General features: G+C 39.4%; 2 protein-coding genes across 5 annotated transcripts; both read right to left on the minus strand.

Moving 5' to 3' along the window:
- Positions 1-589: 589 nt before the first annotated feature.
- Positions 590-2,956, minus strand: mfsd5 (major facilitator superfamily domain containing 5). Of its 3 annotated transcripts, none has more exons than XM_083570315.1 (2): positions 2,880-2,956; positions 590-2,396 (listed from the first exon to the last, which is right to left on the minus strand). In XM_083570315.1, the coding sequence occupies exon 2, from the start codon at positions 2,286-2,288 to the stop codon at positions 843-845; it is 1,446 nt and encodes a 481-aa protein (XP_083426441.1). In that variant the 5' UTR covers positions 2,289-2,396; positions 2,880-2,956; the 3' UTR covers positions 590-842. The 3 variants fall into 3 exon arrangements, with proteins under 3 accessions (XP_083426441.1, XP_083426440.1, XP_083426442.1); XM_083570314.1 differs by having other exon boundaries at positions 2,794-2,946; XM_083570316.1 differs by lacking the exon at positions 2,880-2,956 and adding an exon at positions 2,534-2,744.
- A 2,252-nt stretch (positions 2,957-5,208) lies between these two features.
- Positions 5,209-25,598, minus strand: nr1d4a (nuclear receptor subfamily 1, group D, member 4a). 2 transcript variants are annotated; one of them, XM_083569615.1, is made up of 9 exons: positions 25,534-25,598; positions 20,505-21,392; positions 11,787-12,092; positions 11,585-11,673; positions 11,340-11,484; positions 8,056-8,633; positions 7,518-7,703; positions 7,132-7,342; positions 5,209-6,599 (listed from the first exon to the last, which is right to left on the minus strand). In XM_083569615.1, exons 2-9 carry the CDS (start codon positions 20,518-20,520, stop codon positions 6,403-6,405), a joined length of 1,728 nt encoding a protein of 575 aa, XP_083425741.1. In that variant the 5' UTR covers positions 20,521-21,392; positions 25,534-25,598; the 3' UTR covers positions 5,209-6,402. The 2 variants fall into 2 exon arrangements, with proteins under 2 accessions (XP_083425741.1, XP_083425740.1); XM_083569614.1 differs by lacking the exon at positions 25,534-25,598 and having other exon boundaries at positions 20,505-21,535.
- Between the last annotated feature and the right edge of the window lie 1,367 nt (positions 25,599-26,965).

A 26,965-nucleotide genomic window follows, 5' to 3' on the forward strand; every position in this document is an offset into this window, starting at 1 on the left:
CATTTCACAATGTTTTTATTTTCTTTATTTATGTAATTATTTCTTTATTTATTTAAATACTGATAAGATATGCATTTATGGTGCTTTTTACGATGTTTGTTCATAAGCCATAATTTGTTTAATTGCCATGGATTACAATAAATGAAAATGCTTAACAGAATGCTTTATTTCTTTTCCTGCAACCTCCCACCCCAACCCCAACTTTGGAAAGCTTGGAGTATCTGCTATATGTGCAGTAGGCAAATGTGTATTATATATATATATATATATATATATATATATATATATATATATATATATATATATATATATATATATATATATATATATAATAATAATAATAATAAAAAATAAAAGCAGCGGACAACTGGGCCATAAAATAAAAATAATTCTGGGTTGGCTTAATATTTTGCAAGTGAATGTTAATTTCATATAATACCAACTAACATGCTGAGACGAGCTAGTCTGGATCTTTGAAATGTTTAACACAGGTACTTAATGTTTTAACCACTTACCCATTGTAGAAGAATTACTACTAAGAATTAACCACTACCCTCTGAGTCATAATATACCACAAAGTAAACAATAAATTCTCACCAATATGATTTATTCACTTAAAAATTGTAATTTAGCTATACATGATTATATATATATATAACAACACTGAAAGGAGCAACCATGAAAAAGTAACATCTTTGGTGTTCAACATCATTGACCACTTTGTCATTCATGTACTCATGTCACAAAAGTACTTAAAGTACTTATAGTTTTTATTGTAAGAATTGTTCCAGACAGCTGTATGTCTGGTTGTCTTGAAAAAGTAGTTCCCATCCTCTATAAACCTACTGGAAATCCTGATTCATCTCACCCTCTCCTTTGGTCCCGTCAAGCCGCAAGTCTGCATCATTCCTCCCCAGTGTGAAGAAGCTCACAGCAGCCAAAAGGGCGGCTAGCATCATTCCAGCACAGCCAGCGAACATGTGCCTGGTGCCACTTCCGGCCTCTCCTGCACCAGCACCTGACACCTCACCATGTAGCGCCAGCAAGCCCAAGCATGCCAGCAAGTTGAGCGGCAGACGGAAGCAGGCCAAAACTGCAGCCCTGCGCTCCACTGGGATCACACGGCCCTGAAGGAAGCTCACGGCGGGAAAGTAGAAACCGCAGGCCAACTCCAGCAGCAGGAAGGCCAGGAACGATTCCCTGGGCTTTGGCTGGCCTGGTGCCGTTGAAAACGTCAGCATAAAGAAGGAGAAGAAGGCGAGCAGTGTGGCCAGGCCCAGCAGGTGGGCCGGTTGAAGCCGGTAACGGGCTGATGTAGCCAATCGAAAGAGTGACGATCCTGCCATGCTGGCCGCCATTAGGCAGGAGAAGACAATGCCAAGGGGTGGGCCCTGTGGCTCCAGCACAGGTGTCCACAGAAATATGAAGACATAGAGAACGCTCTCAAAAAGCGCTTGCACACTACCCAGAAGCACTACACGACGTTCTGAGAACAAAAATCGTATGCCTTCGAGACAGGCTCGCCGGAATCGAGTCTGAGGGGCACTTTGAGGTCCGAGATGAACACTGCTTCTGTCCTTTTGGCCTTCTCTTTCCAGCTTTTCCTCCTTTTCCCAGCCTGAAAGTACCATCCAAGCGCATGCAGCCAGGCTTGGAATAGCAAGCAGGAAAGGAGCTACAGGTCCCAGCTCCAACCATTCTGCAAGAAGGTTTGCCACAAGTCCAGCGGCAACAGCAAGCCCATGATTCCAGTCTGCAGCTTTGCTGAATGTCACAGGGATCCATTCTTTGGGGAAATCATGCACATCGACATGGCAGTGCACATACCAGGCCTCAAAGGATGTAGTGAGCAGGGAAGTGGAGAGTCCACCCAACACACGACCCATGATGAGCACAAAGTAATCCTGAGACAGTTTGGTGAGGCAGCACACAGAGTATGACACGCAGAAAAGGAGGCACGTCTGCCTTCGACCCAGGATCTGCGTAAGCCAGCCGGCCACAGGGGCAAACAGCACACACGAGGCCAGACCACAGACATATAAGATGGCGATTTGGGACTCCAGGAAGCTGTAATGTTGGTAGAGTTTGTAAAGGTATGGCCCCTGCAGCCAGTCTGCCCACAGAGCTAGAAGGTATGTTTTTAAGAAGATCTTCTGGAAGGAGAGGAAAGCCGGGTTGGCAACAGCTGCTTGAATGGACTGCGGAGAAGCAATGCGCCGGGCTGCGAGTTCCAGACACACGCACAGGACCACCAGGGCCACAAACGCTAGATATGCAGTCACAAACATGGCAGATCAAATCAGCTTTCACGTAGCAGGTCTGCAGAGCTCTGGATTCACAGTTCTTCTTCTTTTTCTTCTTCACAATTTCACTTCATTTTTATGTTTTTGAAGAGGCTATAAAAAGTAGGTTGCAACAGGATATAAATGGATTGCAATGAAACAGTGAAAACAGTGAAATATGACATCAGTAAGTTAATACTGATACATGGACCCAAAGTGGGCATCTGTAGGAACATGATCAATACCTTAACAGAACTGAAAACTTCCTCTAGTACATTCAAACCCAATTCGAAATACAATAACAAGCACTAGATTAATATAACTCTACTTCTATATAAGTGCACCAAAAAAAACATGTCTAATATTTAGCCTGATGTTGGTTCATCAGTTAAATCACCATGTGAAGTTAATGAACTAGTTTAGCACCGTTGCAAGTTAGCTTCACGCCTTTGGATTGATGTAATTGTGGCTATATGGTGGAATAAAATTAAAAGAAAAGTTTTTGCAATACCTGACCAGCCTTGACATGCTCCTTCATCTATAAAAACTTCTTCCAGGCTCTCATATTACAGGCTTATTTGTGAGTCTTGCAATCACCATTCGTTTTCACAGCCGTTTCCGGGAATGCTTCCTAGTTCCGGGTTGTGACGTCACTAGGCGACGTAGACGTGTTATGAATAGGCGATTTATGAATCCACTCACCAAAGGGCTTAAAATCAGCTAATTAATTTAATAATTTCTATTAGAGACAGGGATATCACTAAAACATGTAGTACAAGAAATACTCCAGGCCTGGGAATCTGTGTTTTAAGGGATTAAAATAAGGCCTACAAAACAGTAGACCAGAGAGACTGGTTTTATTTTAGCTGTATAATTAGACACAACACAACACACGGTCACATGGTGGCAGTATAACACAGTTTACACAGTCTTCTTGCATGAATTTCTCATTTTACTTGTCCTTGCCTTTATGCATACTTACCACATATATTCAGGTGTAACCTAGTGAGCACAAACGAGAAAGTACAGATTACTGTTGTGGTCCTGTACAAAATGTCCAAATTAATCTAGAGGCCAAATGTCCATATGTTAGGGACAAGAATGTGGTGGTCATAAATTGCTTTATTACTGCAAAATTAAAAACTAGAATGTGTTTGTGTGTTCTAATACCTGCAGTGCATTAAATAATACTTTGATGCCCAGCAGTAAATGGTAGTTACCATTTATCTGCACTCTTATTTTTTATCTTCTGATTCAATAACCAAGTGACCCTAATCTGTCTGGCATAAATTTGCTCCTACATTTAGGCCAGAGTATATTAATGCCTTGGAGAGCATCCTCGTTTTCTGTGAAACTCAGAAGATACAACTGGTCCAAGCACACAGGGTGGGAGACAGTTCAGTGGAGAGTGTTATTTTCAGCTTATTGCTAATAGGGGTGCTATTCTAACTCTTACACAGTGTAGACTTAAAGCGGCAGTCGCAGATGGCCAGACATCTGAGTTTCACCATGCATGTTAATTAGCTATAGCCAGTTGCTGTTTCAATGTTGTTGTTTTGTGTGTGTGTGTGTGTGTGTGTGTGTGTGTGTGTGTGTGTGTGTGTGTGTGTGTGTGTGTGTGTGTGTGTGTGTGTTTTGTTGTTTTTTTTGTGTATTTTCCAATCCAAGTAACCCTGCCTTTGTGTATTTTCTGTGTTGTTCATATTTTAGGGGATAATAATTAGCTAATGCGATGCATCAGACATGTTAGAGTAGAGAGCTCACTAAAGTGTGAAGTCTAGGATGCATCATAATGTCACCATAACACAATGCAAATGAAACTGTCTGATCAAAAAAGGTTGAAGCGGTTTGCAGATTGCTATCATAGCCCACAGTGAATACCAAGCTTTTATGTTCAGTTACATATGAACTAGCCTACTAATCTGCTTTCATATCATTGTTTTTAGGCCAGTAGCACATGAAAACAGACGTTGCCAGAAATGCTTATAGAGGCTCAATGAAACATGCAAAACATGTATTAAGCAGGCTATAAATGTGTCTTGACTTTAAAACAAACTAAGTTTATTTGATTTAGAGATAAATTAAATTGGTATAAAGTAGGAAGATAACCGGTGTAAAGGTTTGTATTGTTTCTCATAAACATTGAACAAGTGTATTATAATATTTGGACTGTAGCAAAGTTATATTGCAGATATTAAAATTGGGTACATTTATGTGTTGCAATGAAAACACAAAAGAATGCTGAGCTTGGACTCTTAGAGAACAATTGCTATCTGTTTTTGACCTGACAATTTTTTCTATATCTGTTTTATCAGATCACTGGATGTATTTATTTATTGTTAGATATTTTTGACATTGTTCTATGCAATTAGCCTAGGAGATAAAAACGTTTCTAAAATAAGAAATTCTGCTCATCTGGCACAAACACATCATAGTCATTAAAATCATATTTCCCCAGATGCTGGTCACTTTTGTCTTGAAAGTTAACTTAATTACTTAATCTGTATTTGATAGATACAGTCAGTAAATGTGTAAAAAAAAAAGTTTTATGTTATCTGGGTCTGGACTCTACCTTTTACCTCACCTCATTTATAACTTTTTTTTAAGTTCCTTTTCAGGCCCTTTCTTTTTTATGCTATAATATATTTTGGGGGTCAAGTAACAACTCAAGAAGGAAAGTGAAGTCCCTTCTGAGATTACAATCTTCCCTCTCTGAGCTTCTATTCCTGATATATACATTTGAAATGAAAATCTTTTCTATACATCACTGAGTCCTTATTCCCAGAGATACTTGTTATCCCTCATGAGATGGAAAAGAAGGTATTCTCTTTCACATTGCAGCCCTGCAAAAACACCAACATTAATAAGGCATCTGAAGTGAGGAGAATATCATACAATAGAAAAAAAAAAACACCACACCACCATATACTGTACATAATTTCATATTTATCTTGATCTGTATGGAAGGATATCATTTACAAAATATACATTAGCATGATTACATCACATGTTATTTTCAAGCATCTTGTGCGCTCCAGTTAACTTGTCGTGATAAGACCTCTAACTCTCATTAAAGGGCTATTGGAGAACTCTGCTGGTGTAATCTGATCGCTCATTACATCCTCGGCACACCTGGTGAGGGTTCTTTTCTACAACCACACGTTAGCCACAACGTTTCTTCAAAAGGCACCCAACGTCTCTTTCAACATCTTATTCTCTCATATATATATATATTCCTTTGATGTATATTATTTTGTCTCGGTCACGCATACCTGCAGCCATACAATATTTACAGCAATGAAACAGAAAAAAAAAACAAGCAACTACAACACATGCTTGGGTTACTGTGGCTGCTGGTTGTGTCTCTTGAGATGAAACAGTGGAGTAGAGTGCAAGACAATGGACTAAGAACAGAAATGATCAACTTGGTTACAATTTGCCTGGATGAAAGAATAATATTATAATTTTTCTTTCAAAATTTGATATAACTAACCAGAGTTCTTGTGCTTATTGATACAATTGAAATTCATCTTGCTATTTAATATTACATTAACACTGAACGTACATACATGTTGAACAACTGGAAAAACCTATATGATGTGAATTGATTATTGTATTATTTATGTTCTGTACATGGCAATTCATTCACATGTTGATGTACATGTTTAAATAGTCCCTATACTGCTTTATTCCTTATTCTTATTTGTGGTCTTGGTTGCAGGTTGCACTAGAAAAAAAAAAACATGATACATTTTCCAAAGAGGACACCAACATTATTTAGGTTCCATGTTCAATACAATAGCTGATAGTCATGATATGAATAGGAAACTGCCTCTTTTTAAAAGTCATGTTAGTTGGAAATGTTTCCGAGGTGCTTTCGGGTATGCTGAGAGTCTTGGGTATTGTGTGAATAAATAGAAAGAAGAGTAAATCTTGTCTCTGATCAAGACTATTATTCCAAATCCATGTTCGCCCAATTGTTCTTACTGTTTGAGTGAGTTGATAACAAAAATAGTGAAATGTTCCTTGCATGAATCCACATTTGTTTTCCTCTGCTACTTGGGAATTCATTCTCTTAATGCCCAGTCATGCACCAGGCAGCTGATGGTTTGCTAGTCGCTCATGGGTCAATGTGGAAATTCAGCAGCTTGTCAGAATGCAGGGTGTTGAGGGTTCGCAGGTCCGGCAGGCGTAGCAACAGCTTAGGGAAAAGTGCACTGTCTTCAGGATGGCGACGGTAAACCAAAGCTCGCAGTGCCCGAATCAGACTCTCCTGTAACTGCTCCACAGCTGCCATGTCTGAAACACCTGTTCGGTCTAGGGAAAGACCAGCATAGAATCTTCAGATCAAAATTCTTAACCTTCAGCATATTTTGGTCACTTTGATCAAAATATGTGAATAAATTTGGTCTTTATGTGTGTTGCTCAGTTTCTCTAATTTAAAGTTTTGTTTTATAGTAAATAAGATCATCATTAATCAATGCATCTCTTATTTGCAGTCGTGTCCATTTTACATAAATCCATTTGATATTTTTAATAATAATAAATGTAAAAAGATATTGGGTAATAGAGGGATGTTGCATACTTGTTAGTGCGACATTTAAAACAGCAACGTTACATCACTTTGGGTTGTATTTAATATTTAACCATGAGAATCTTATGCCATTGTTTCTATATCATTGTTTTACTATTGACTTAACAAAGTCTCTATTAAAACAGACTGAATCTTTAAAGGGGAAATAGTCTATATTAGTTTTCTACACACACACACACACACACACACACACACACACACACACACACACACACACACACACACACACAAAATCTGTGTTTGTCTGTAGATTACCTGCAGAGACTAGGACTACTGCCATAAAAAGTGCCATCTCATCAGATTCCAGACTGAGGGAGGCCAGTTTCTCAGAGAAGTCAAACATGGCATCCAGCAGCGAGCCCATACCTAGCGTCCTCAGAGTGGGCAGAGGGTAGGCATGCCCATTTAAAAATGTCACTGTTCTGTCCTTTGGATTAAACAGTGAGCAGAACCTCACCATCAGCACCTTTGATTAAAAAAAAACAAATAAAAAAAACTGAGAAATATGATAATGTGGCCATGCTAAGTAGACATAGACTAATTATTAATATGTAAATAGATGTCAGACACAGACATCAGGAATAAATATGGCTAGAGATTGGAATTAATGAGACAAGGCCAGCAGAATTAGTCATCTGTACCTGAAAAGTGCCCGCTTTGAGCAACATGATCTGGTCATGCTGGCAGAGGTCCTGAAACCCTGGGATGCCCTTGGCAAACTCCACCACCTCCCGCACTGCAGGGGTAAAACACTGAGAGAAAGACTCCCACACCTGCTGGCTTGAGATGCCTGGCGCTGAAACTGGGCATGCATTCAGAGGGCAGGCCTAGAGAGACAAATTTGGGTAGAAAGTGAAATTTTAAATTCTTCCCATACTTACAAGGTAAAAGGTTTGGTTTCAAATAATTCATTATTGAGTAAATAATCAATTTTAAAAGCTACTAAATGAACTGAATAAGGCTGGCTGCCAAGAATTCTATGTCAGCGGAATAAACCCTTGAAAAAAAGAATGACAGAAAATTAACAAGTGGAAAAATGGTGTATATGCATTATGACAATGAGACATACAGGAGAGAGGTGGCCTTAACAACCATTCCATGTTCTTCATTATGATATGCTAAACATTGTTATTTTTCCCTAAAGTTTATCACATTACTACAAAAAAAGGCACTACTCACCAGTACTTTGGAGCCTGTGACCATCTTCCATGGGCATGAGGTCTGAGCCTGCATCTCCCCAGCTGCATAACTACTGGCATAATTGGCCTGTGGAGATGGGTTAACTGGTGATTGGCATGAGATTTGATTAGACGGAGCATGGTTTTGATAGTGACCGTTATCCACTGAGGATATTGGGCATTTGTTGTCACTGGGCATTTGTTGTCCAGGGCAGGGACCAGCTACTGTGTAACCCACTGTTACTCCAGAGTGATATGTTGCAGAAGTACTGAGATGGGAAAAGCTGTTTTCCTGAGGGGTGATGCTCTGAAAGGGAGTTGGCACACTGCTGCCGCTGCTGATTCCAGCTGCCCTCTTGGTAAGGCATTCGGGAGCACTTGGGAAGATGTCCTGATAGGCTTTTGCCATTGAGCCAATCGTTTCTTTAGGCTGGATCTCCATAGGGCTGGCTGGGGGTTCACAAGGAGAGGAGGAGGTCATGTTTAAGCTGGCTGATTCATTCAGGCTGTTCATGTAGCTCTGCATTTCATCCAGAAGCCTCTGTTTTTCACGTTTAGGGATGCGGCCAAAGCGTACAGCTAAGAAAGGTACAAAGAAACAACAAAACAAACGATTTATTTTATGTTTAATAGTTGCATAAAACTGCCAAACTACTACATAACATGAAGTGGTCGTTTGTAAATGGGATTTTTGAGAATAATATAAAAAAGGAGAAAAAATTATAATAAAAATTAGGAGAAGTAGGAAAAGTGCAATCCATGTCAGATTGTGATCTTTTTTTTTTTTTTTAACACAGACTGGTCCCATTAAGATGTTTCAATCTCATAAAAAAACAAAACAACAACAACAACCCAACAAAAAAACAGAGCAGATCCTCATCTAAAAAATCACCTCTTATTTGGACCTTTCTTCAACTCTTAAAATATCCATCAGCCAGTTAATCTAAAAATAGGACCCATGTCACCATATACTGCCCCAACTCATTCTCCTTCTCCGTGTCCCTCCTCTTTTCCTTTACTCTCGTCATCTGTCTTCCCCTCTCATTCGACCAGTAAATAGGGCAGTGGGGCAGGCAGAACATGATGTTAATGCCATAGTGAATGGGTAAAAAAGACTGATGCCTATTAGAGGCAGGTTTCATTGGGCTGGATAAGAGTGAGAGCAGAAAGAGAGAAAAGAAGTAAAGAATAAAGAGAGGAAAGAGAAATAATGTAACAGATAGTGTAAAGAATGGAATAGAGGAATAAAACTGTGAGTAAAAAATAGTAGAGAAAAGGATAAAAGAGAGAATACATAGTGGCAGAGTGAAAGCCTAGGATATACAGTAGGTAAGCAACATGAGTGAAGAAAAGAAAATTCTGCAGAGAAAAAAGTAAAAGAGAATAATGCACAAGTGGAGTGAGTTGAAGAAAGGAAAGCTCAGCACCAGATCAGGCTTTTAGAGGGTGTCTGGGATAATAGATGAAACAATAAATTACATTGCACATTACATTACATTGGACAATTTTTTGGCATGATGTTGCTCTTGCCAACAAATTGAAATGGATGACATGGGAAATTTTACCTCCCATCTTTATTCCGAGTTAAGTATAAAAAAAAAAAAACAGCCAAAAATGACATGTTTTTAATCGTAGTGGTCGCAGCAACCAACAAGAAAATGGCATGGGATGACAGCAAAAAAAACCCTGAATACTTCAAGCTCATTTAGACAAATGTTTCTGTTTATGCAAGCTGGATCCCATTGTTTCATTTAAGAATGCAATTTTCTCCAAGAGTCATCATATAAAGTGATATGCAGAATTCCACTATGATTATTGTGTGACAAGTAATAATCACATACAGAAATTGCACTGTGCAAAACTGGCCTAAGTAATGCTGTACTAATCTCAAATCCTGGTTTAGGAAGTCAAGAATTTGAAAAGCATAAAGAACCCTCCAACCATATCAAGCTCCTCTTACATAATGACCATCTTTGCATTATGGATTGCTACACAGATGTTGAAATGGAGACGTTAAAAAAGTGTAAGAGCCACTGTTATTTATGTTCAACTGAGACAAAACAATGTAACGGATTTATTTCAAACAAGCTTTATATCGAGGTTTGGTTTTTGAAATGTAAGATAACAGCGGAAGTGAAACTGTGCCATCGTGTCAAACTTAACATCTGCTTCTATCATAAAGCTAAAATCACACAACGGCCTGAGCCGAAATCAGGGCGGCCACTTTAATGTGGCGAAGAGGCAGTTATATGAGGTTTTCCTGTTTGTGCAATAGGTGCAACAAATGAAAAGGGGTTTTTAGGTTGTGGTTTTTGACACCCTCCTAAGGGTCAACAGGAATGCTTGCCTACTCTACTGAGTATCTACCCAAATACCCCCCTCCACCAGTGCGTCATCATACCATCAACCATATAACCTACTTGTGCATTCATCCCACATGTTTACATAGATCTGATATTGTCCCACGGCTGGTAGCGCCGACACTGACGAGAAGATGCAAAGCCAAAACCAAACCCACTAACTAGGTCACAATGTGTGTGACTGTCTTCTTTTGTTTTCTAAGCCAGGCAAATATTTCCTACTTAGTCATTTTATTATGTGTTGATTTTTCTTTATAATGTGTTTTTCTAATGAGAAAACTACAGAAACATGAAGTGAATGGTTCGTTGTTTGACCAGGAGGTCAACACAACCACCTCGTTTGTTTTTTGTTTGGTTGTTTGGTTGTTTTTTTGTTTTTTTTTGCAACTCTTGCTTTAATTGTTGCAGCGGCAGGCTATTCATTGCAGGAGCTATCATAAGGGCACATGTGGGGTAATCTAGTTGCCTGTGTTCCAGTTTCCCAAAATAATTCTTGTGCTTGCTGCAGTTTTCCAGATGACGGATAGCTTCAGGGACTGCATGACTCCAGCCCTCATAAATCATTGTCTGTGGAATGGGTGCAGGAAGGAGAGCTTAGGGAGTGTGCAGAAGAAGGCCTAAAATGGCTCAGAGAAAAAGAGAGAGAGAGAGAGAGAGAGAGAGAGAGAGAGAGAGAGAAAGAGAGAGAGAGATAAAGAGAGAGATGCATAGCATACTGCAAAGTGTAGAAAGACCAAAGCAAGGCTGCACTTTAGCCAAAAAAGATGTGCTCTCCTAAAAACTTCCTAACTGTGCAAAAGCTAAATGGAGAATGTAGGTTGAGAAATGTGAAGCCTTAATTTTTCCCTGCTTTTGGGAACCTGTTGTGGACCTGTGTTTGCAACGCCGTGGTGGCAACACACACACAGGCAGTGATGACACTCACCATCACGGGACATGCCCACGGCCAGACACTTCTTGAAGCGGCAGTGCTGGCAACGGTTTCGGTTCATGCGCATGATCAGGCAATTCTCGTTCTTCATGCACATCTTGTAGTTAATGTTCTGCTGAATGCTGCGTCGAAAGAAACCCTGGCAGGAGTAAAAATCAGGAGACACAAAATCAGGTTCTGGGCTCCATCGGGAGGGACTTCATTACCCTGTATATCAAAAACTTCGGTCTGGGTTTTACCTTGCAGCCCTCACAGGCATGAACTCCATAATGGAAGCCTGATGCGATGTCACCGCAGACTTTACAAAGTAGGACCATACCTCCTGCTTCTGATAGAACAGGACAGAAGGCAATAGATTAGGAGGGGAAAAAAACAAGAATTGATTTATCAGTGTTATGACTATGCATCTTATCTTTAAGGACAATGAAATCCAGTGCTTACTGGTAAAGGTGCCGGTAAAGCCACATGGCCTTTTTCCTGCGATAGGGTGAGAGTAAGTATTTTGGTTGGAGGATGCTGTTGAGCTGCTGTAGATCTCTGGGAACTGAAAGACCAGTTTGGGAGACGATGGAGTCCCACTGCTGCCATGTTGTTTCAGAGCACCAATCTCAGTAAAGGTGACCTCCTCTGGGGATGAAGGTTGTGAATGTGTGGAGGGTGACTGGGTCTGGTAGCCACTGGATGGGCTTCCTGGGCTTGGGCTTGGGCTAGCACTGCCACTGGAGCCAGCATATAATATAACACCTCCTGGTAAAACAGAAAAAAAGCCCAATAAGATGTATTTTGTTGATTTGTAGCAATTTACCACAAACTTTTATAAATGTACTTTATAATATAACTCATAACCTTTTGTGTAATGTATAATACATCTCACCCACCCAGTTGTGTTTAAAACTGGGACATTGAATATGCTGATAAGGTGCGATTTAGGAATGTGATACACTAGGGACTCATATTACGCAAAAGACAAGCTCACCTACACAACGCAAAAAAGTACTGCAATGACTGGTTGCGACATATTTATGAGCCCAATTCGTTTACTTTCAAACGAATATTTGTTAGCTAATGCGAGAAAATATTGCGGAATGTAAACATTAACAACAACAAAAAACGAAAATAAAAATGTCAGAAACAGGATGTGGCTTTATGTATATTATTATGTACAGTAGATAACCTGATAGGGCATGTTTTTACTGAGCAAAAAATGGCATGATGTTTCCTCCACAAAGTTGACGACATTTATAGTATCTTTATATAATGACATTAAATATTGTCAACCACCGTTGGGACAAGTTCGTGTCAGCAATTAGGTAATAACATCTCTAATTAGCCAGTCACTTACTATGATCTCTTGCCATGTTAATCCAAAAATCGCTAATTTCTCAACCCTAAAGACTTTCCTTTGGTGGAAAACCTACAGAAAATTACAAAGCGCTGATTTTGCTACGTAAATATCAAATAATCATCTCCCCAAGAAATCTCATGATATCATAAAAATGTACATTTTCATCTATATTTTTGATAGTTGTGTATCTGCCATACATTTACAAAGTGTAGAATAAGCGCATTAATGAAATTCACGTCATTTACTTTCAGCTGGTACACAGTATGAGCTACACAAAGAAACCAACTAACCCAGCAAGTTAGAGAAGATTTTGTTGCACACTTTATCTGTCATCAAATTCAGAGTAAAGTGATGCAATATTCTGTAATAATAACATAATATTAAATCATAAAATGATGCAGTAATCTCTTCACTGGAGTGGCTGGATAATATGAAGTAAATTATATTGCAAGCTATATGAAGTACACCATGTTCCAGATATATTGTAGAATACAGGCATAATGGTGTTAAAGTGTGCCACATATTATAATTATTAATGCTGAGTTCTTGGTGTCACATGGTGTGATATGTTGAATACGTTGTAAAAACACTTATCTGTGAAGCCTGAGGTTGGTCTGGATGCCCAGAGCACACAATAAAAGTTTTGAATCTCGGTTAGAGCTCTGTATTGCATTCCTACAATATAAGTACTGCAAGGGCCGGTATCGCATTAATGATTAATAAGCAATATATTGTGCATTCCTAATAACAACAGCCTCAGACAGGATAAATAAAAAAGTGCTAAAACATACATACAACATACATTCACCAACCATGTGATTGCAGTAGAGATTGTGGTTTTATATTTTGGGGAACTTTATTGGATATAATTTTTTAAGTATGTAGCTTTACATAGCCATATTTCCATGTTAAGACCATATTAAATTTAAATCGTGACAATATATTATGAGATGTCCTGTAGAGCCGTAGTGGGATATTTGTAGCGTAGACATGGGGCCTACAATCTGTTTTAATTTTGTTACACCACCCACCATTTTGGATATTATATTTAGAATTGAGCTCTTACAGTAAGTGGTTTAAATTACCAATCACTAAAGTTTGGGTTTAGTCCAAACAATAACTTGAGTACAACATAAAGGCCTAGAAATGATGTCTACTTGTTACAGTCAACTTGATAAACTGAAAAACGTGCATGGTTAAGTACCTAATATTATCAGGAGTTGGATTATGTTCATAAAATAAATATCCATAGCAAATTATTTCACTGCAAAATATGCTGTAAAGCTGGAAAATGGCGCATATCTTCAGTAATAATAACGAGAAAAATAAAAAGCGATTTTCTGAAAGTTTTGGGGTGGATGAATGGACAAACACATTATTTCAAAATGTTTCATAAAGTTGTTTTATAATACATAGTTAAGTATTGGAAGTATAGTTATTTTTTTTTTTTAAGAGTTTCAATTACTCAGCAATTTATTCATATCTTTGAAGGAAATCATCATCATCATCATCATCATCATCATCAACTAGATTTAGGGTTTTTCAATTGACATACTAGGAAACATCTTTACAATTTTTATGCATATGAATTTATCCAAACGCTCACTAAAGAATGCAATGGCTCTTTTTTATGATAATAGTATATTTTCAGTTTCTTTGCAGACTTTTTTTTTCTCGTTCACTTGCGGATCTAGTGTCCTTAATTTGTTTCATTTTTTTTTTTGACACGTCATTAGCTTCTGTGATGCATCCGTTTCTTTCTTTCTGTCTTTTTTTCTTTCCCTGGTGCTCTCCTGCACTTCATCCTTCGCATCTCCGGTCATGCGACGCGGATGATCTGGCTTCGTGTTGGTGTCACGTGGCCGCGCGCTCTTACGCCTCTTTGCCTTCACGCCAATAGCGGCTTCTCTCGCTTTTGTGGCACGGAGCCAGCAGCCAAGGCCGCACCTGACCGGCTCCTCACATGGAGCTGCGAAATCCGCGGTCTCGTGCGCGACGTCACTAATAGGTTCCGTGATTTCGGCGGCGGTTCCGCGTGTGCGCGCGCTCGCTCAAGGACGTCTCAACGCTGCGCGCGGTGGATCGCGGTGGGTGGGGGGGTCGTGTGTCACGTTTGGTGAGAATGTGCTCTGCGGCTTTCGCTGGACCTCTGATCCACCGCGTTTTCCCACAGCTGAGTCTGAATCTTAAGCTTATCATAAGCTATGACTGTTAGTCCTTTAATGTGACCCAAATCAGATAAGTGACATGTAGCTTTTATTTTCCCAAAGCTTGTGTTCACATTACAACAGTCTCAGAGCTGCTCAGAGCAGATTTTTATCAATTCCTCTTGTCAAACGCCAATGAGCTAATTCGGTGTGTTACTGTGGGGAAAACAAACTGCTTGTGTCTGTACACCGCATCTATAAACCATGGATGCTGCTATAACCTTAGGTTGTAATTTATATATTTCTATTCTCTTTATCAAAATTCATTCACATTCTTCTACAGGAACCACTCATGGTCATGGTGGGTCCTCCTAAATGAGGAGGCAATAAATGACAGTGCATCATACATGAGAAAATACACCCACACACACACACACACACACACACACACACACACACACACACACACACACACACACACACACACACACTGATTCAGATCAGGGGTAGCTAATAGAGAGGTCATGGAGGAACATGGAGGAAACCCTGAGCTCGGGATCGACTAGGATCCATGGAGATGTAAAGCCGAGGTGCTGCAACACACTGCTGCCTGATTTCCACCTTTTGCCAGATATTATCAGAATACATGTTCGTGCATGTGTCCAAAGTGTGCTTCTTTAGTTTAGACTGTAGTGACTGAACCATTGTAGTGGACAAGTTAAGGTGAGCTACCACTTATCTTGAAATATATTGTGTGCAGTGTAAATACCAGTCATAAATGGTTTGAATATTCATAATACTGCAGTATAATAATAAACATGAAACATGACACCAAATGTGCCGTGAAAGAAAATGATATACGTTTTTTTTTAACTTAGTCTTTCTGTCCATTTTTAAAGACAAATGTTCTAGAAACCATAAAGTTTTGAACATCTCAACAATTTTTTGAATTGTAGAATTATGAATTGTTATCTAGTATTTAGTTTTATAACCCTATAATGCAAAAATACCACATAATATCTTCTTATTTATATCCTGCTTTATATGATGTTTTTTTTTATATACTTATAGTTAACTTTGAATTTGCAGGATCACATTTTCTAAAAGAAAAAAATAAAATGCATATCTGCAGGCCTATTTTTATTATTTACAAGCTTCTTTATGAGGATGCTCATGGACCTGCAATACTATAAGTGCACATATCCTTCAAAAGAAAAAAAAACTGTTGGCCTGTTATGATCTCTATTCAACCCCACAGCCTTAACAAACATTTTACAGTAGCCCGTTCCTTGAACTCTGGTCGTTGCTGCCTCCCAAGTAAACAACAGGAAAAGTGATGCTACGAGCTGCAAATTGCAAATAACCTCTGCTCTTTGAGTGAGGAAAATGTAAACAGCTGCTTCCCCCAGCCCAACCCAGCCCAACTTCAGCACTGCTACTACCTAACACAGGGTTTTTTCATAATCCTGTAGTGAGCATGTGTGTGTGGGATTAAGATTTGACACACTGCCATGCCTGACCTTCCATGTGTTTGTGACTCAAGACTTTACCTCAGTTTAGCTCAGTAGCGCCACCTAGGCAACATGTGAACACGGAGTATTTCATGGAAATATAGTTATAGATAAAGAGCAAGCTTCTGGTAAATTCACTTCTACACTTCTTTGAAAATATGTCTATATATAAAAAATATATATAAAGAGGGTATTGCATCATCATTTTATTAGGTACATCTGTCCTGCATTAATGAGTGTCAAAGACAGATCTTAGGTGTCTTCTCTGCTGGATAAAAGGAAGAGGATGCTAAATTAGGGTAAGTGGAAATACTCATGGTAATTACAGAATCAGCAGGACCCTAACACTCATCATGAGCTTAGACTACTGATGCTAACTTAAATCTGCCTGTGAGTAAAGTCAGACACAGGAACGTGAGCTCACTATGTGATCTCTCTTTCTCCCCCTTTACCATCCCTGCAAAATCCCTCTGCTTGCACAGATCAAGCATGATCTCAATCTAATCCTCATGTGTCCGTGTCTGAAAGTGTACGAGAATTTGGATCATACTGTCACTCTATTGTAGCGTTTTATAGAGAATTAAACCTGGAGCCTGGGTGGAATATAAAAACGCTCAAGATTTAGACTAGAGGTACACCACATGCAGCTCCATCAACATTCAGCATTTGTTCATAAAAGAGATCACTTCTCAAAGTAGGTCAAAGTCACAGTGGACTGTTTAAATCCAGTTCTTTATAAGGGATGCATCTAAAAAAAACTTTCACAGCAGTTAAATGCGCAAATCTGATTGTTCAGTTGTTCGAAAAGGTTATTTTTAATAACAGCAGCTTTAAAAGGATGCAATCACAGGTTTCGTCGGCTTATATTAACTCCTTATACTATATCGTTTTTATAGCAAAAACTCCTTAGCAGGAGGATTTACAATGAAATATATTTTTTTTTATTACATTTTGTGAACACAGATGTTTGTTGTAGATGTATGCAAGGAGTCTCCAGTAACAGTGGTTTGTAAAAGACAATTCTGACATGGGGAAAGTCTACAGGACTTTTGTGCTTTTCCTTTTAACATAAGTTAGTGATGTTTTGTCAGATTTTTTCTTAGTCAGGCTGGTGAGGAGGGACCAACTGGTTATAGCTGCATTAATGTAATCAAAGAAGCAATAAAAAGCAACATTTTATTATTTTCACAGATCCTTATCTGTAATCTTAAATTGTAATCACCGGTTTTCACAAGTTTATATTAAATCTCTACTGATACATTATCATTTTTATAACACCTCTTTGGCAGGAGGGATCGACAATACAATAAAACAAAGTTTTTTTGTAACATGTTCTGTGAGATTTGGTTTAGGGGAGGAAGGTCTAACAGTTTATAGCTGCTTTCATGTAAACAGGATCAGAAAAGCAATAAAAGCTACATGGTATGATTTGAACAGATCCTTATCAAGATGTTCTTGCTCTAACAGGAATCACATCAGGACATGGTTCACGTGGTTTATATTCTTAGGGCCTGGGAATTATACACAGCCCCTTTAAGTGGTGGGGGAACAGGGAACTGCATGAGGCGGAAAACGTGACGACGCGCTGCGTGATTTCCTCGGTGAAATCTCTGACCCACTGACCAACCTCCCTGTTTTCGTCTCTCTGCAAACGGGCACCGAAATATACAACCGAGTCGAAAGAAGAGAAGGAGGGTGAGGGTGAGGGTGGGAGGCTGTTATGGAAAGGGGGGTTGCTGGGAATCACGCGCCGCACGCGGCCGAGCGAGCGCATCCACGTGAAGGCGAACGGAGGCGCGCGAGGGGACGGGGAGAGGATATCGCGCACGCACGTGGGCGGAGTTTTGTCTGTTTTGTTATTTAAAAAAAAAAATAACGTGAAATTAGACTGAGATAGCGATGGTGGGATGAGGTAGAGAGAGGGAAAGAGAGATGGGAGTGTTGTCTTATGATTCTGCATAAGCGAAATTCAACACCCTGATCTATACATTGACTTATGTGACCTTTATTTCGGTTTGCTTACAGCATATCTGGTTTCTGACCATAGCTGACATTTTGGGATGCGGTTTGTAGTTTGTAGAGCAACATTGCATATAACTGTAGTTCTCTCTACAGGAATGGAAAGAGACCTGGAAGTAAAAATGAGACCAACAGAGCTAGATAGTATAAATCTAGACCCCTTTAAGGGTTTTGTGGTCATCCCTTCGAGGAAACCCTTAACTTCCAATGAAGCCTACAATAGTGCAACCTCATCCGAAAAGGGTCTCATACTACCCTAGGTATAGGATTCCTTCAGCATACAGAGATACAAAGCACACTTCACACTATATTGTATTTCACTAAAGTGGTACCATAAAACACACTTTTTTTGTACCTTCAGTATAATTACATTGGGCACCTGGCATAATAAATGTGGTGTCATTATTTACAATATGCCTTAAAAGTCCAATTTTGCACTAAAAAAATTGTTTTGGAATTATTTGACATTTCCAGGTAAAAGGTTACCTTTGGTTATCCCATCCCAGTTCCACTAAAAATTCCAGTTTGGTACCATCAAGTATATATCTTCATTTATTTTAGTCATTTAGAGCAGTTAGAGGTGTGTGTACAAAAACTTCACCCACACTTCAAATGAAATCAAATATCATCTAGCCGATATAACCATATTCCTGGCAGTGTTTCATATTACTCCTCTGCCAAGCTGTGTGGTGGATCAGCAGATCACTTGCAAGTGGCTTGTGTCAATATTTGTCAATCTGTTTCAGTACATTTACTCAACAGCGATCCAATTCAAAATGCACGTGCCACGATGTAGGCAATGTTTCCTTTCTGGGTACTCTATCGCTAATTATGTTTTGCTGGCCATAAAGCAAGGTGTGGCATATTTTCACATCAAATATTTGTTGCACGTGGCCAAGCCTGGATGTCCTCCAATCTAAAAGGGTTAAAAAGGACGTGTCATGTTTCTATCACGGGTCCAAGAAAATGACTGTAACCTTTGAACCAATAAAAATATCCATTAGTATATAGACCTGTGCACTAGGTAAGCAGATCCAGCAGGGCTTGGTGGCCCCTGGATAACCTTTCGGAGGAAAGCCCTGTGCAAATAAGCTTAGCTATAGCCAAGATCCTATGGTGCATGGTTTAAGTAATAAGATAAACAAGTTTCATGTAGGGGGAAAACTGCAGAAAAGCTAAAGAATCAATTTTGAAATCAGATGCATTTCTGAAAATTGTGGAAATCAGTGGAAGGTGTTGCAAACACACACACACACACACACACACACACACACACACACACACACAAATATTTGCTTTACTATCATTGTAAGGACCATTTATTGACTATCAAATAGAAATGAATTCTGTCAAGACCCAAATCTAACCATAACCTAAAACACACACACAAACAACATGAATGTGTGTAACAACACTGTATCCCATTCAGCTGCTAGGATAGATATGGCTGCAACAACTTTTTTTGTGTACATCAACCCTAGTTATAGTTGCATGGCTACAGAATCTCATTGTAGGCGTCTCGCCAAGCTGAACGAAAACACTTGGGCTTCTGGAGCGGAGGCGCGTGGACTGCGCCACGTGAGTTTGTTTTCATGCTCCAGAACAGGAAGTTGCAAGTGCGCACGCGCGCTGGGCTTGCGCGCACCACTCATAGCTCTTACAGTGTTCCAGGCTGCTGTTCGTGCCAGACCTGCTGAACGTTGGCAATGTGTGTGTATGCAAATTCAAAGGTAATAATGCGTCGTCGCGCCCTTCTAGGTAAAAATGCAGCATTGCACAACGCAGTTTTACTTCCTATACATATAAATGCACACAATTTGGCATCAGAACTCACATTAATGTATAATATTGTAGAGTAAGGGAAACGAAGACACCAAGAACTTTATAATAAACACCAAAGCAAACTTGACAAGTAAAAAAAATACCAATAAAATGCAAAAAACGCTTTATAGTAATTATGAGTAGCAGTGGTTTTTTTGTGGAAAAAAAAAACTTGCATAAAATTCCTTGTGTGTGTAAATGGTAATTATATGGCAATAATAATAAAACAATTATTGTTCTTATTATGAGTAGTAGTATTAGTATTGCTATTATTATGATCATTATTATTGCTGTTATTGTTATTATTGTTACTCACCAGGGTTGCTGTCCATCCTTGATATGTCTTCAATCTTTTTTGTGGATCACAGTCTTTAATTTCCGCTCAGATTCTCAATAAGTGCAAAATGTAGAATCAGGTGAAAGATGAGTGGAAACCGGTGAGAAAGTCATAAATACCAATGCACAGGGAAAAAAAACGAGTAATGCATAAAAAAGAGGAGATGAGTGTAGAATTAAAGCCCGTGCTCTGGCAGGTGCGCAGATCTTTCTGCAGTTCCTACTATCTATCTAGATCTTTCCCGGTGTAATAACGTCTTCGGTCTGGCACGCGCGCTGTGTTGGAGCCCACAGTGAAGAGTAAAGCTTGCCACTAGTGTGTACAGGGACGGACTGTCAGAACTTGAGCACCCCACCCTACCGATAACACAGCACACACCTCTCACACCCACATCCGTCCCGCTCAGGTGATTCGGGTAGTGCCACTGAGGGACTCTAGTGAGAAGGCGTGGGATTCTTTTGGTCTCGCGTGGCCCCTCTGACTCCGGTTTAGTGAAACACCGCGCACTTTCATCTGAGAATGGGGTATTAGATGCGCTTATTCGTGCGCAATAAACAGCCGCCGAGTGCATGTGCGCTCTGCATGTGCCGGAGAGATCGCTGCCCTACTGACACACATTTTATGCAAAAATGTTCGAGCGCGCGGCTCGGAGACCAGGGAGAGGCGAAGGCGAGCACGTGGAACGTAGGCGGAGCTCACCGTGACCGCCGCGATGCTTTCAAAAGGCATTCCGCTGCTTGTCAGAACACGCCCCGTGGAGTGTCACGCCACGACTTGAAGGCTGCATCGACTATTAAAATCCACAACCGCTGGGAATCCTTGGAGATGTCCATTGCCTGGGTCACGTGGCACGGCTGCATCCTAATCCTAGACGAATGTATCATCATCTTTGGTATGGAAATATAGGTAATTTTGAAAACATGCATCTATATTGGCAACGAAGACAATTTATTTATAATTTAGACTGTAGATTCACCGGCATTTCTGGTCAAGACTCCATTTAAACAAACAAAAAAAAAACAAAAAAAAAAGAAATGGGCTAGAGACAAAGGGGGAAAAAAACTAAAGAGTAACTTCGCCATCTAGTGGCTGTAAATCACAACGCACGATGTGCATTTCGTTGGCTTTTTTTTGTGTGTGATTGAGAATAAAAATCTAAACACTATAGATTTATACAAATCAGAAATAAAGGCACCCAACTGTAGTAAACACTGCAATTCAAAGAAATATCTACTTTGCTTTTCACTATCATGCAGCATTTTTTACAACTTTCCTTTGATTTTTGTTTTGGATAAAATGGATTTTATATTTAATTTGCAGTACATTAAAGATACACCAAATGGAGTTCACAGGTTAACGTTACATAGATCTAGTAAAGTAGTCTATCGAATGGTACCTTAATTTCTAGGTACTCGAAGGTTCTTGTCAGCGTTTAAAATGTAAGAAATGTAGAAATAAAAACAAACAAATAAATATTTATATTATAAATATTCACCATTTGGGGGCAAAACCTCCCATATATATATATATATATATATATATATATATATATATATATATATATATATATATATATATATATATATATATATCAGTTTGCACAATGCAATTATTTTGTTCTGGCAGATGCTAAACTGCATATCCATCCATCCATCCGTCCATCCATCCATTATAGGTCAGGTATCATTTGTCACAATTCAAGCATCTGCCGCTAGGTGTCCCTATAATGCAGGGAATTGATTTCTCTACAACTAAGATGAAGTCGTTAATCTTCCTTGGGGTTAGGGTTGGGGAGGATAGTATTATAAGAAACTTTACAAGCAAGTGATTCACCATGGAGATAATCAGGCGATCCAGTCCGCCATACTTTCTTTACATCACAGAGAGAAAGCGTGATGAATGTTTAGTGCCAACCATTTTAAGTATACATGCAATGTCTTGGCACTTTGAGGCGGATGTTTTACATGTGAAATCTTTCGTCATTGCAAATATGATTAACCTTAGTAGTTTATGAAGACATGATGAGTGAAGTTGCACACAGATGACTTTAAAGTCTGTTTATGTAGTGTTTGGAGCGTTGGCAGGATTAATTGGGCGTGATGAAAAAAAATTGTGCTACAGTCAGCAGTTAGGAGCCTGGATTACTGTGGGCGAAATACATATGCAGCGAGGAGAGCATGTTATGGCAGAACGAGCCGGTAATTATAGAGTGTTTGGGAAGTGAATAGAAGATGCTGCCAACACACACACACGCACACACACACACACACACTAAAATCACCTTGGGCCTCCGGCTAGGTAGTCACCCATCAGTGTCAATCACGTCTGCCATCTGTTTCTCAACATTTTTTTCATATTTTCAAATCTATACAACGTGCCCTGAGATGAAACAGATGCCAGGGTTTACTGACGTTTTTGGTCCAGAGATTTGGATGCGTTCAGTGAGTGGGATGAGTGAGTAATGGCAAGCTGTGAAACTGAAAAAAAAAGCAGTGTTTTTAATTAGTGGAAAGGATTTGGATTCTTTTTGATTTACGGCCTTTTAAAGCTACAATCAGTGCGTTCTTGTTGAATTGCCTTACTGGTTGAAATCATCATTGGCCCCAACAGCTAGTCGCTCTGATACCAGGTCATTTCACGGCAGCCTGCTGTGCACATATATATATCTGCAGCTTTGAATAGTAAGTGTCTTGAGAGCGTGCCATTTTCGCTACACAAGGGGGAGTTTTATTTGTGGAGAAGGCATGGAAAAGACGACCTTTCCTCTGGCGCACGCAGATTTGCCGTAATTACAGAATCACTTCCACATGTTCAACAATCCCCCCCCTCCCAAACTAAATAGCGCTCTCTCTCTCTCTCTCTCTCTCTCTCTCTCTCTCTCTCTGAAACACTCCTTTCTTCTTTCTCTCTCTTTTAACCCTCCCCCTCTTTCTTAGCCGTTTAAATGCCCCCCACCTCCCCCCTTACCCGCCCTCACTTTGCCTTCGTGCTGCTGCTTCAACAAAGTCCAGGTTTAATGGGAACATCCTGGTACTTTTGGCAGCGAGCTTCACGTGCGGTGATTCAATTAGGAGCAGAGAGAGAGGGAGATGGCGACTGCCCATGCGCACGAGAGTGGGTGTGTTATGCTCACCAAGCTCACTCAGAGTGAAAAATAGCAGGGGGAGAGAAGTGCGGTTTTTGGAGAAAGAGTTCAGGCAAGAGTGAGGTATCCTAATGAGGGCGAGAGGGAGAGGTGGAAAAAAACTTGGAGGCCGAGAGGAAAAGGAGAAAAGCGAATGAAAAAAATATTTTTAACAGTTCAAAAAAGGTTCATTGTGACATCATGGCTGTATATAAAGACAGGAGGGCCATTCACTTTTCTTTAGTTACCCACTTCAGTTCCTCCAACCATTTCTTTTCAGTCTAAATACACACTCATCATATGGGAGTGTGTATAGAAAGACCATACGGTTTTGGCACCTATGCAAAATGAGGTGATTTTTGTGGAATTAGTTTTGACATTAACCTGTGTATGGTAGGGGGTATAAATAGCCCCCACTTTCCATGTCTATTTTTCCATTTTCAAATGCCTCCTCTGTTTCTGGTGTGTATGTTTTCACTTCATGACAGTTGGATTCCGAAAGTGTACATTTTGCCAGGACGGTATGAATGAGCCCCTTGACTTCTCGGAATGAATGTCTAACTTTGAATCTGTGTGTGTGTGAGAGAGATGAAGTGAGTATATGGGTGGGTTTAATTTATTTGTATGTGTTTTTTTTTTTCTTGCTTATGTGTATGTTGAGATTGGCCATGCGCGCCTGCTTTGTGTCCTCTGCGCGTTTTGGTGTGGCATGGACTTCACATGAAATCAATCAGAACGCGAGAAAACAGTGAGCTCATTACAGGCACAGTGTTCCTGATTAGAAATTTGTCACAGTCTCCATCCTGTTCTCATCCGCAGCCTGTTCTTTGGCTTTTTTTCCTTTTTGCATTCATAGGCTGTTGTTGTCTTAGCTTCAAATAGATACTCATCTGTCTTCATAGGGACAGTTTTCTTTCTCCAAGGACATGCACTCATGCTAATTATCCAAAGGGGGGTAAAAGTGTGAATAAGGCGATATGAATGCAGCCGCGAAATGAACGGTGTTAGAGGGCATCGCCATGGGTTGATGTCAATTCACAAGAGTGGGACCTGCCCCCAATGTAATGAAGAAGTCATTAGTAGGAGAGGGTGAGACAGGAAGACAAAAAGGAGAGAGCACACAAGAAGCTCTGGTCTACCACAAAGGTAGCTATATGTTTTATAATGACCCCATGTGTGAAACCATATTTTACACTTTAAGGCTTAGTCAAATTGTAAAGTCTACACAAGGGAATACAAATTATAGCCCTAGCAAAGTAGTTTGCACTTAATAACATAATTTAAAAAAAAATGTCAGTCTACAGGGTCAGAGGCAATTAGAAAGAACAGAAAGCGATGGATTGCCTGACAGGAAGATGACAGGAACATGGAGGTGATTAAGAAGAACGGGATAAGAACAGTAACACAGAGAGCGTTAACAATTGGGCAGGAAGCACACTGAAGCATGCTATATTACATAGAAGTGGAGGTAGAGACAGAGGGAGAAAGAGAATGGAGGGGGTGGTTTGGAGATAGTAGTCTGATCTGTCTTCATTATCCTGCACTCGGCAGTCTCCCCGACACATGGATCATAAATCTCAGCCTCCAGCACACTCCGCTGACTCCGAAACACAAACACTGCTAACCTCTGACCTTTCTACTACTTGGCTGCTACTGACACTCGCTCACACACACCGATGTAGACACTTGCTCATACACATTAAGCATTAAATACAACATATACAATAAGATTAAGGAATTAGATACGAAGTTTAAGTTATTAGAGGCTTCATTTTACAACCAAACAGTAAGAGTTTGCTGATTTGTAATTCGCAAGATTAATCGTGTGAAGATTTCTTGTTCGTACACATCGCGTCAGAACGAAATGTTGAAAAAGCACCTTACCCAAAAGTAGAGTTTAGAAAGTGGTGAACTCCCCATGAAGTGTGGCTACGTCAAACATTTCCTGTTGACTACTTTCTGATGCCAACATCACTGTGGTTAGCCTGTCACTGCCTGTGAATTCGAGTCAGATAAACAGATTGTTATGGAAGAAAAAAAAAAAAGACAGGTCTTAATGCATTTTAGATTATGACTTACGGTTCTTTACCACACAATACTTCTTTGATTAGTTTAATAAGTTTCACAAGTAGTCATTTTAAGTTTTCATGCAAAACTAGTTTTGCCTGGTTTCTGAACAGTTTTTATTGTGAAAGAGTTTCAGTGACATAGATTTTTATGGAACCATAAAGACATATGAATACTCCAAGGCTTGATTTAAAGGCTTTTTAATCAAAACGTAATATTTGTTCTTGTTTAACTTAGACATGTTCTATGATTGGCTTGAGAGCAATATCATTTACATTCTCTCTATATAAAGTGATGTTTTGATTAAGGATAATCTAGTGAAATGTGATCCAGAATTGTAGATTGGAGATCAAATTTCTTAATAGTCAAATGCCAGAACTTTTATTTTTCAATGTATTCGTCCACACATCTTTTTATTTATAATTGATTTTTATATATCATGTTATGTAATATGTATTAAGGATAACTGAATAGTAAGTTATAACAACAGGCCTACCAAAGGTTTTACCATTTACCCTTAATTCTATTTTAGATGCCATTGAGCATGATGTGCAGCATCTCTCTGCTTGCCATGTTCATGACCAGAGTTTTCCTACTAAAAACCTGCAGATCGCTACCAGGCCACAACTCAGGAAAAAAAAATACACAAACCCATCTTGATATCACTGACTTTGCCTTTCTCATGTATAACAGATGTATACTGGTACTGTTTATAATTCACATCATGCAATCACATAATTGGTTTCTCCACCACCACCATAATCATCTTCTCCTTGAACAAATCATCATTACCACTGTCAGGGCAGCCAATGTTTCTGATTATGAAGCAGATTATGGACTAGCAGGTACATGACTTGTGGTTGATATGGTCCACATAACTACAAATGTTCTCTCTCTCAAGTAGAAGGTTTTAGATTTCAGAGTACCTAAAGACACATCATGGAAACCTTTACTCATGTTCAGATTTGCATGTTGTCTGTTTGCTAATGTTGCGTTCATGACTGAAGATGAAATTTAAATGTCGTATCGTAAAATATGGACTGATTATGAAGATTTATACTTCAATAATAAAATAACTGTATTATTTTAATTAAAATCTCTATCCAACAACCCAGAATATCATATATCTAACCAGTTGTGATTCAGTCTTCGTTGTTTGGCATTCCACCCCATATATACTCCAATGTGTTCCATTCCCACTAGCTATATCTTCTTGTCACATGAGAGCTACCAAGTGGGAAGGTATGTG

This window comes from Silurus aristotelis (genome assembly GCF_946808225.1).
Source record: "Silurus aristotelis genome assembly, chromosome: 19".
In the NCBI taxonomy this organism is placed as follows: domain Eukaryota; kingdom Metazoa; phylum Chordata; class Actinopteri; order Siluriformes; family Siluridae; genus Silurus; species Silurus aristotelis.

Bases quoted from the DNA above. Each gene is read 5' to 3' on its own strand.
- mfsd5 (XM_083570315.1), bottom strand. From the start codon at position 2,288: ATGTTTGTGACTGCATATCTAGCGTTTGTGGCCCTGGTGGTCCTGTGC.
- nr1d4a (XM_083569615.1), bottom strand. The intron at 7,704-8,055 runs GTGAGTAGTGCC...TTGTCTCTCTAG, and splicing joins TCACAGGCTCCAAAGTACTG to GCCTGCCCTCTGAATGCATG. The intron at 6,600-7,131 runs GTAATCTACAGA...GTCTTTCCCTAG, and splicing joins AGTAGTCCTAGTCTCTGCAG to ACCGAACAGGTGTTTCAGAC.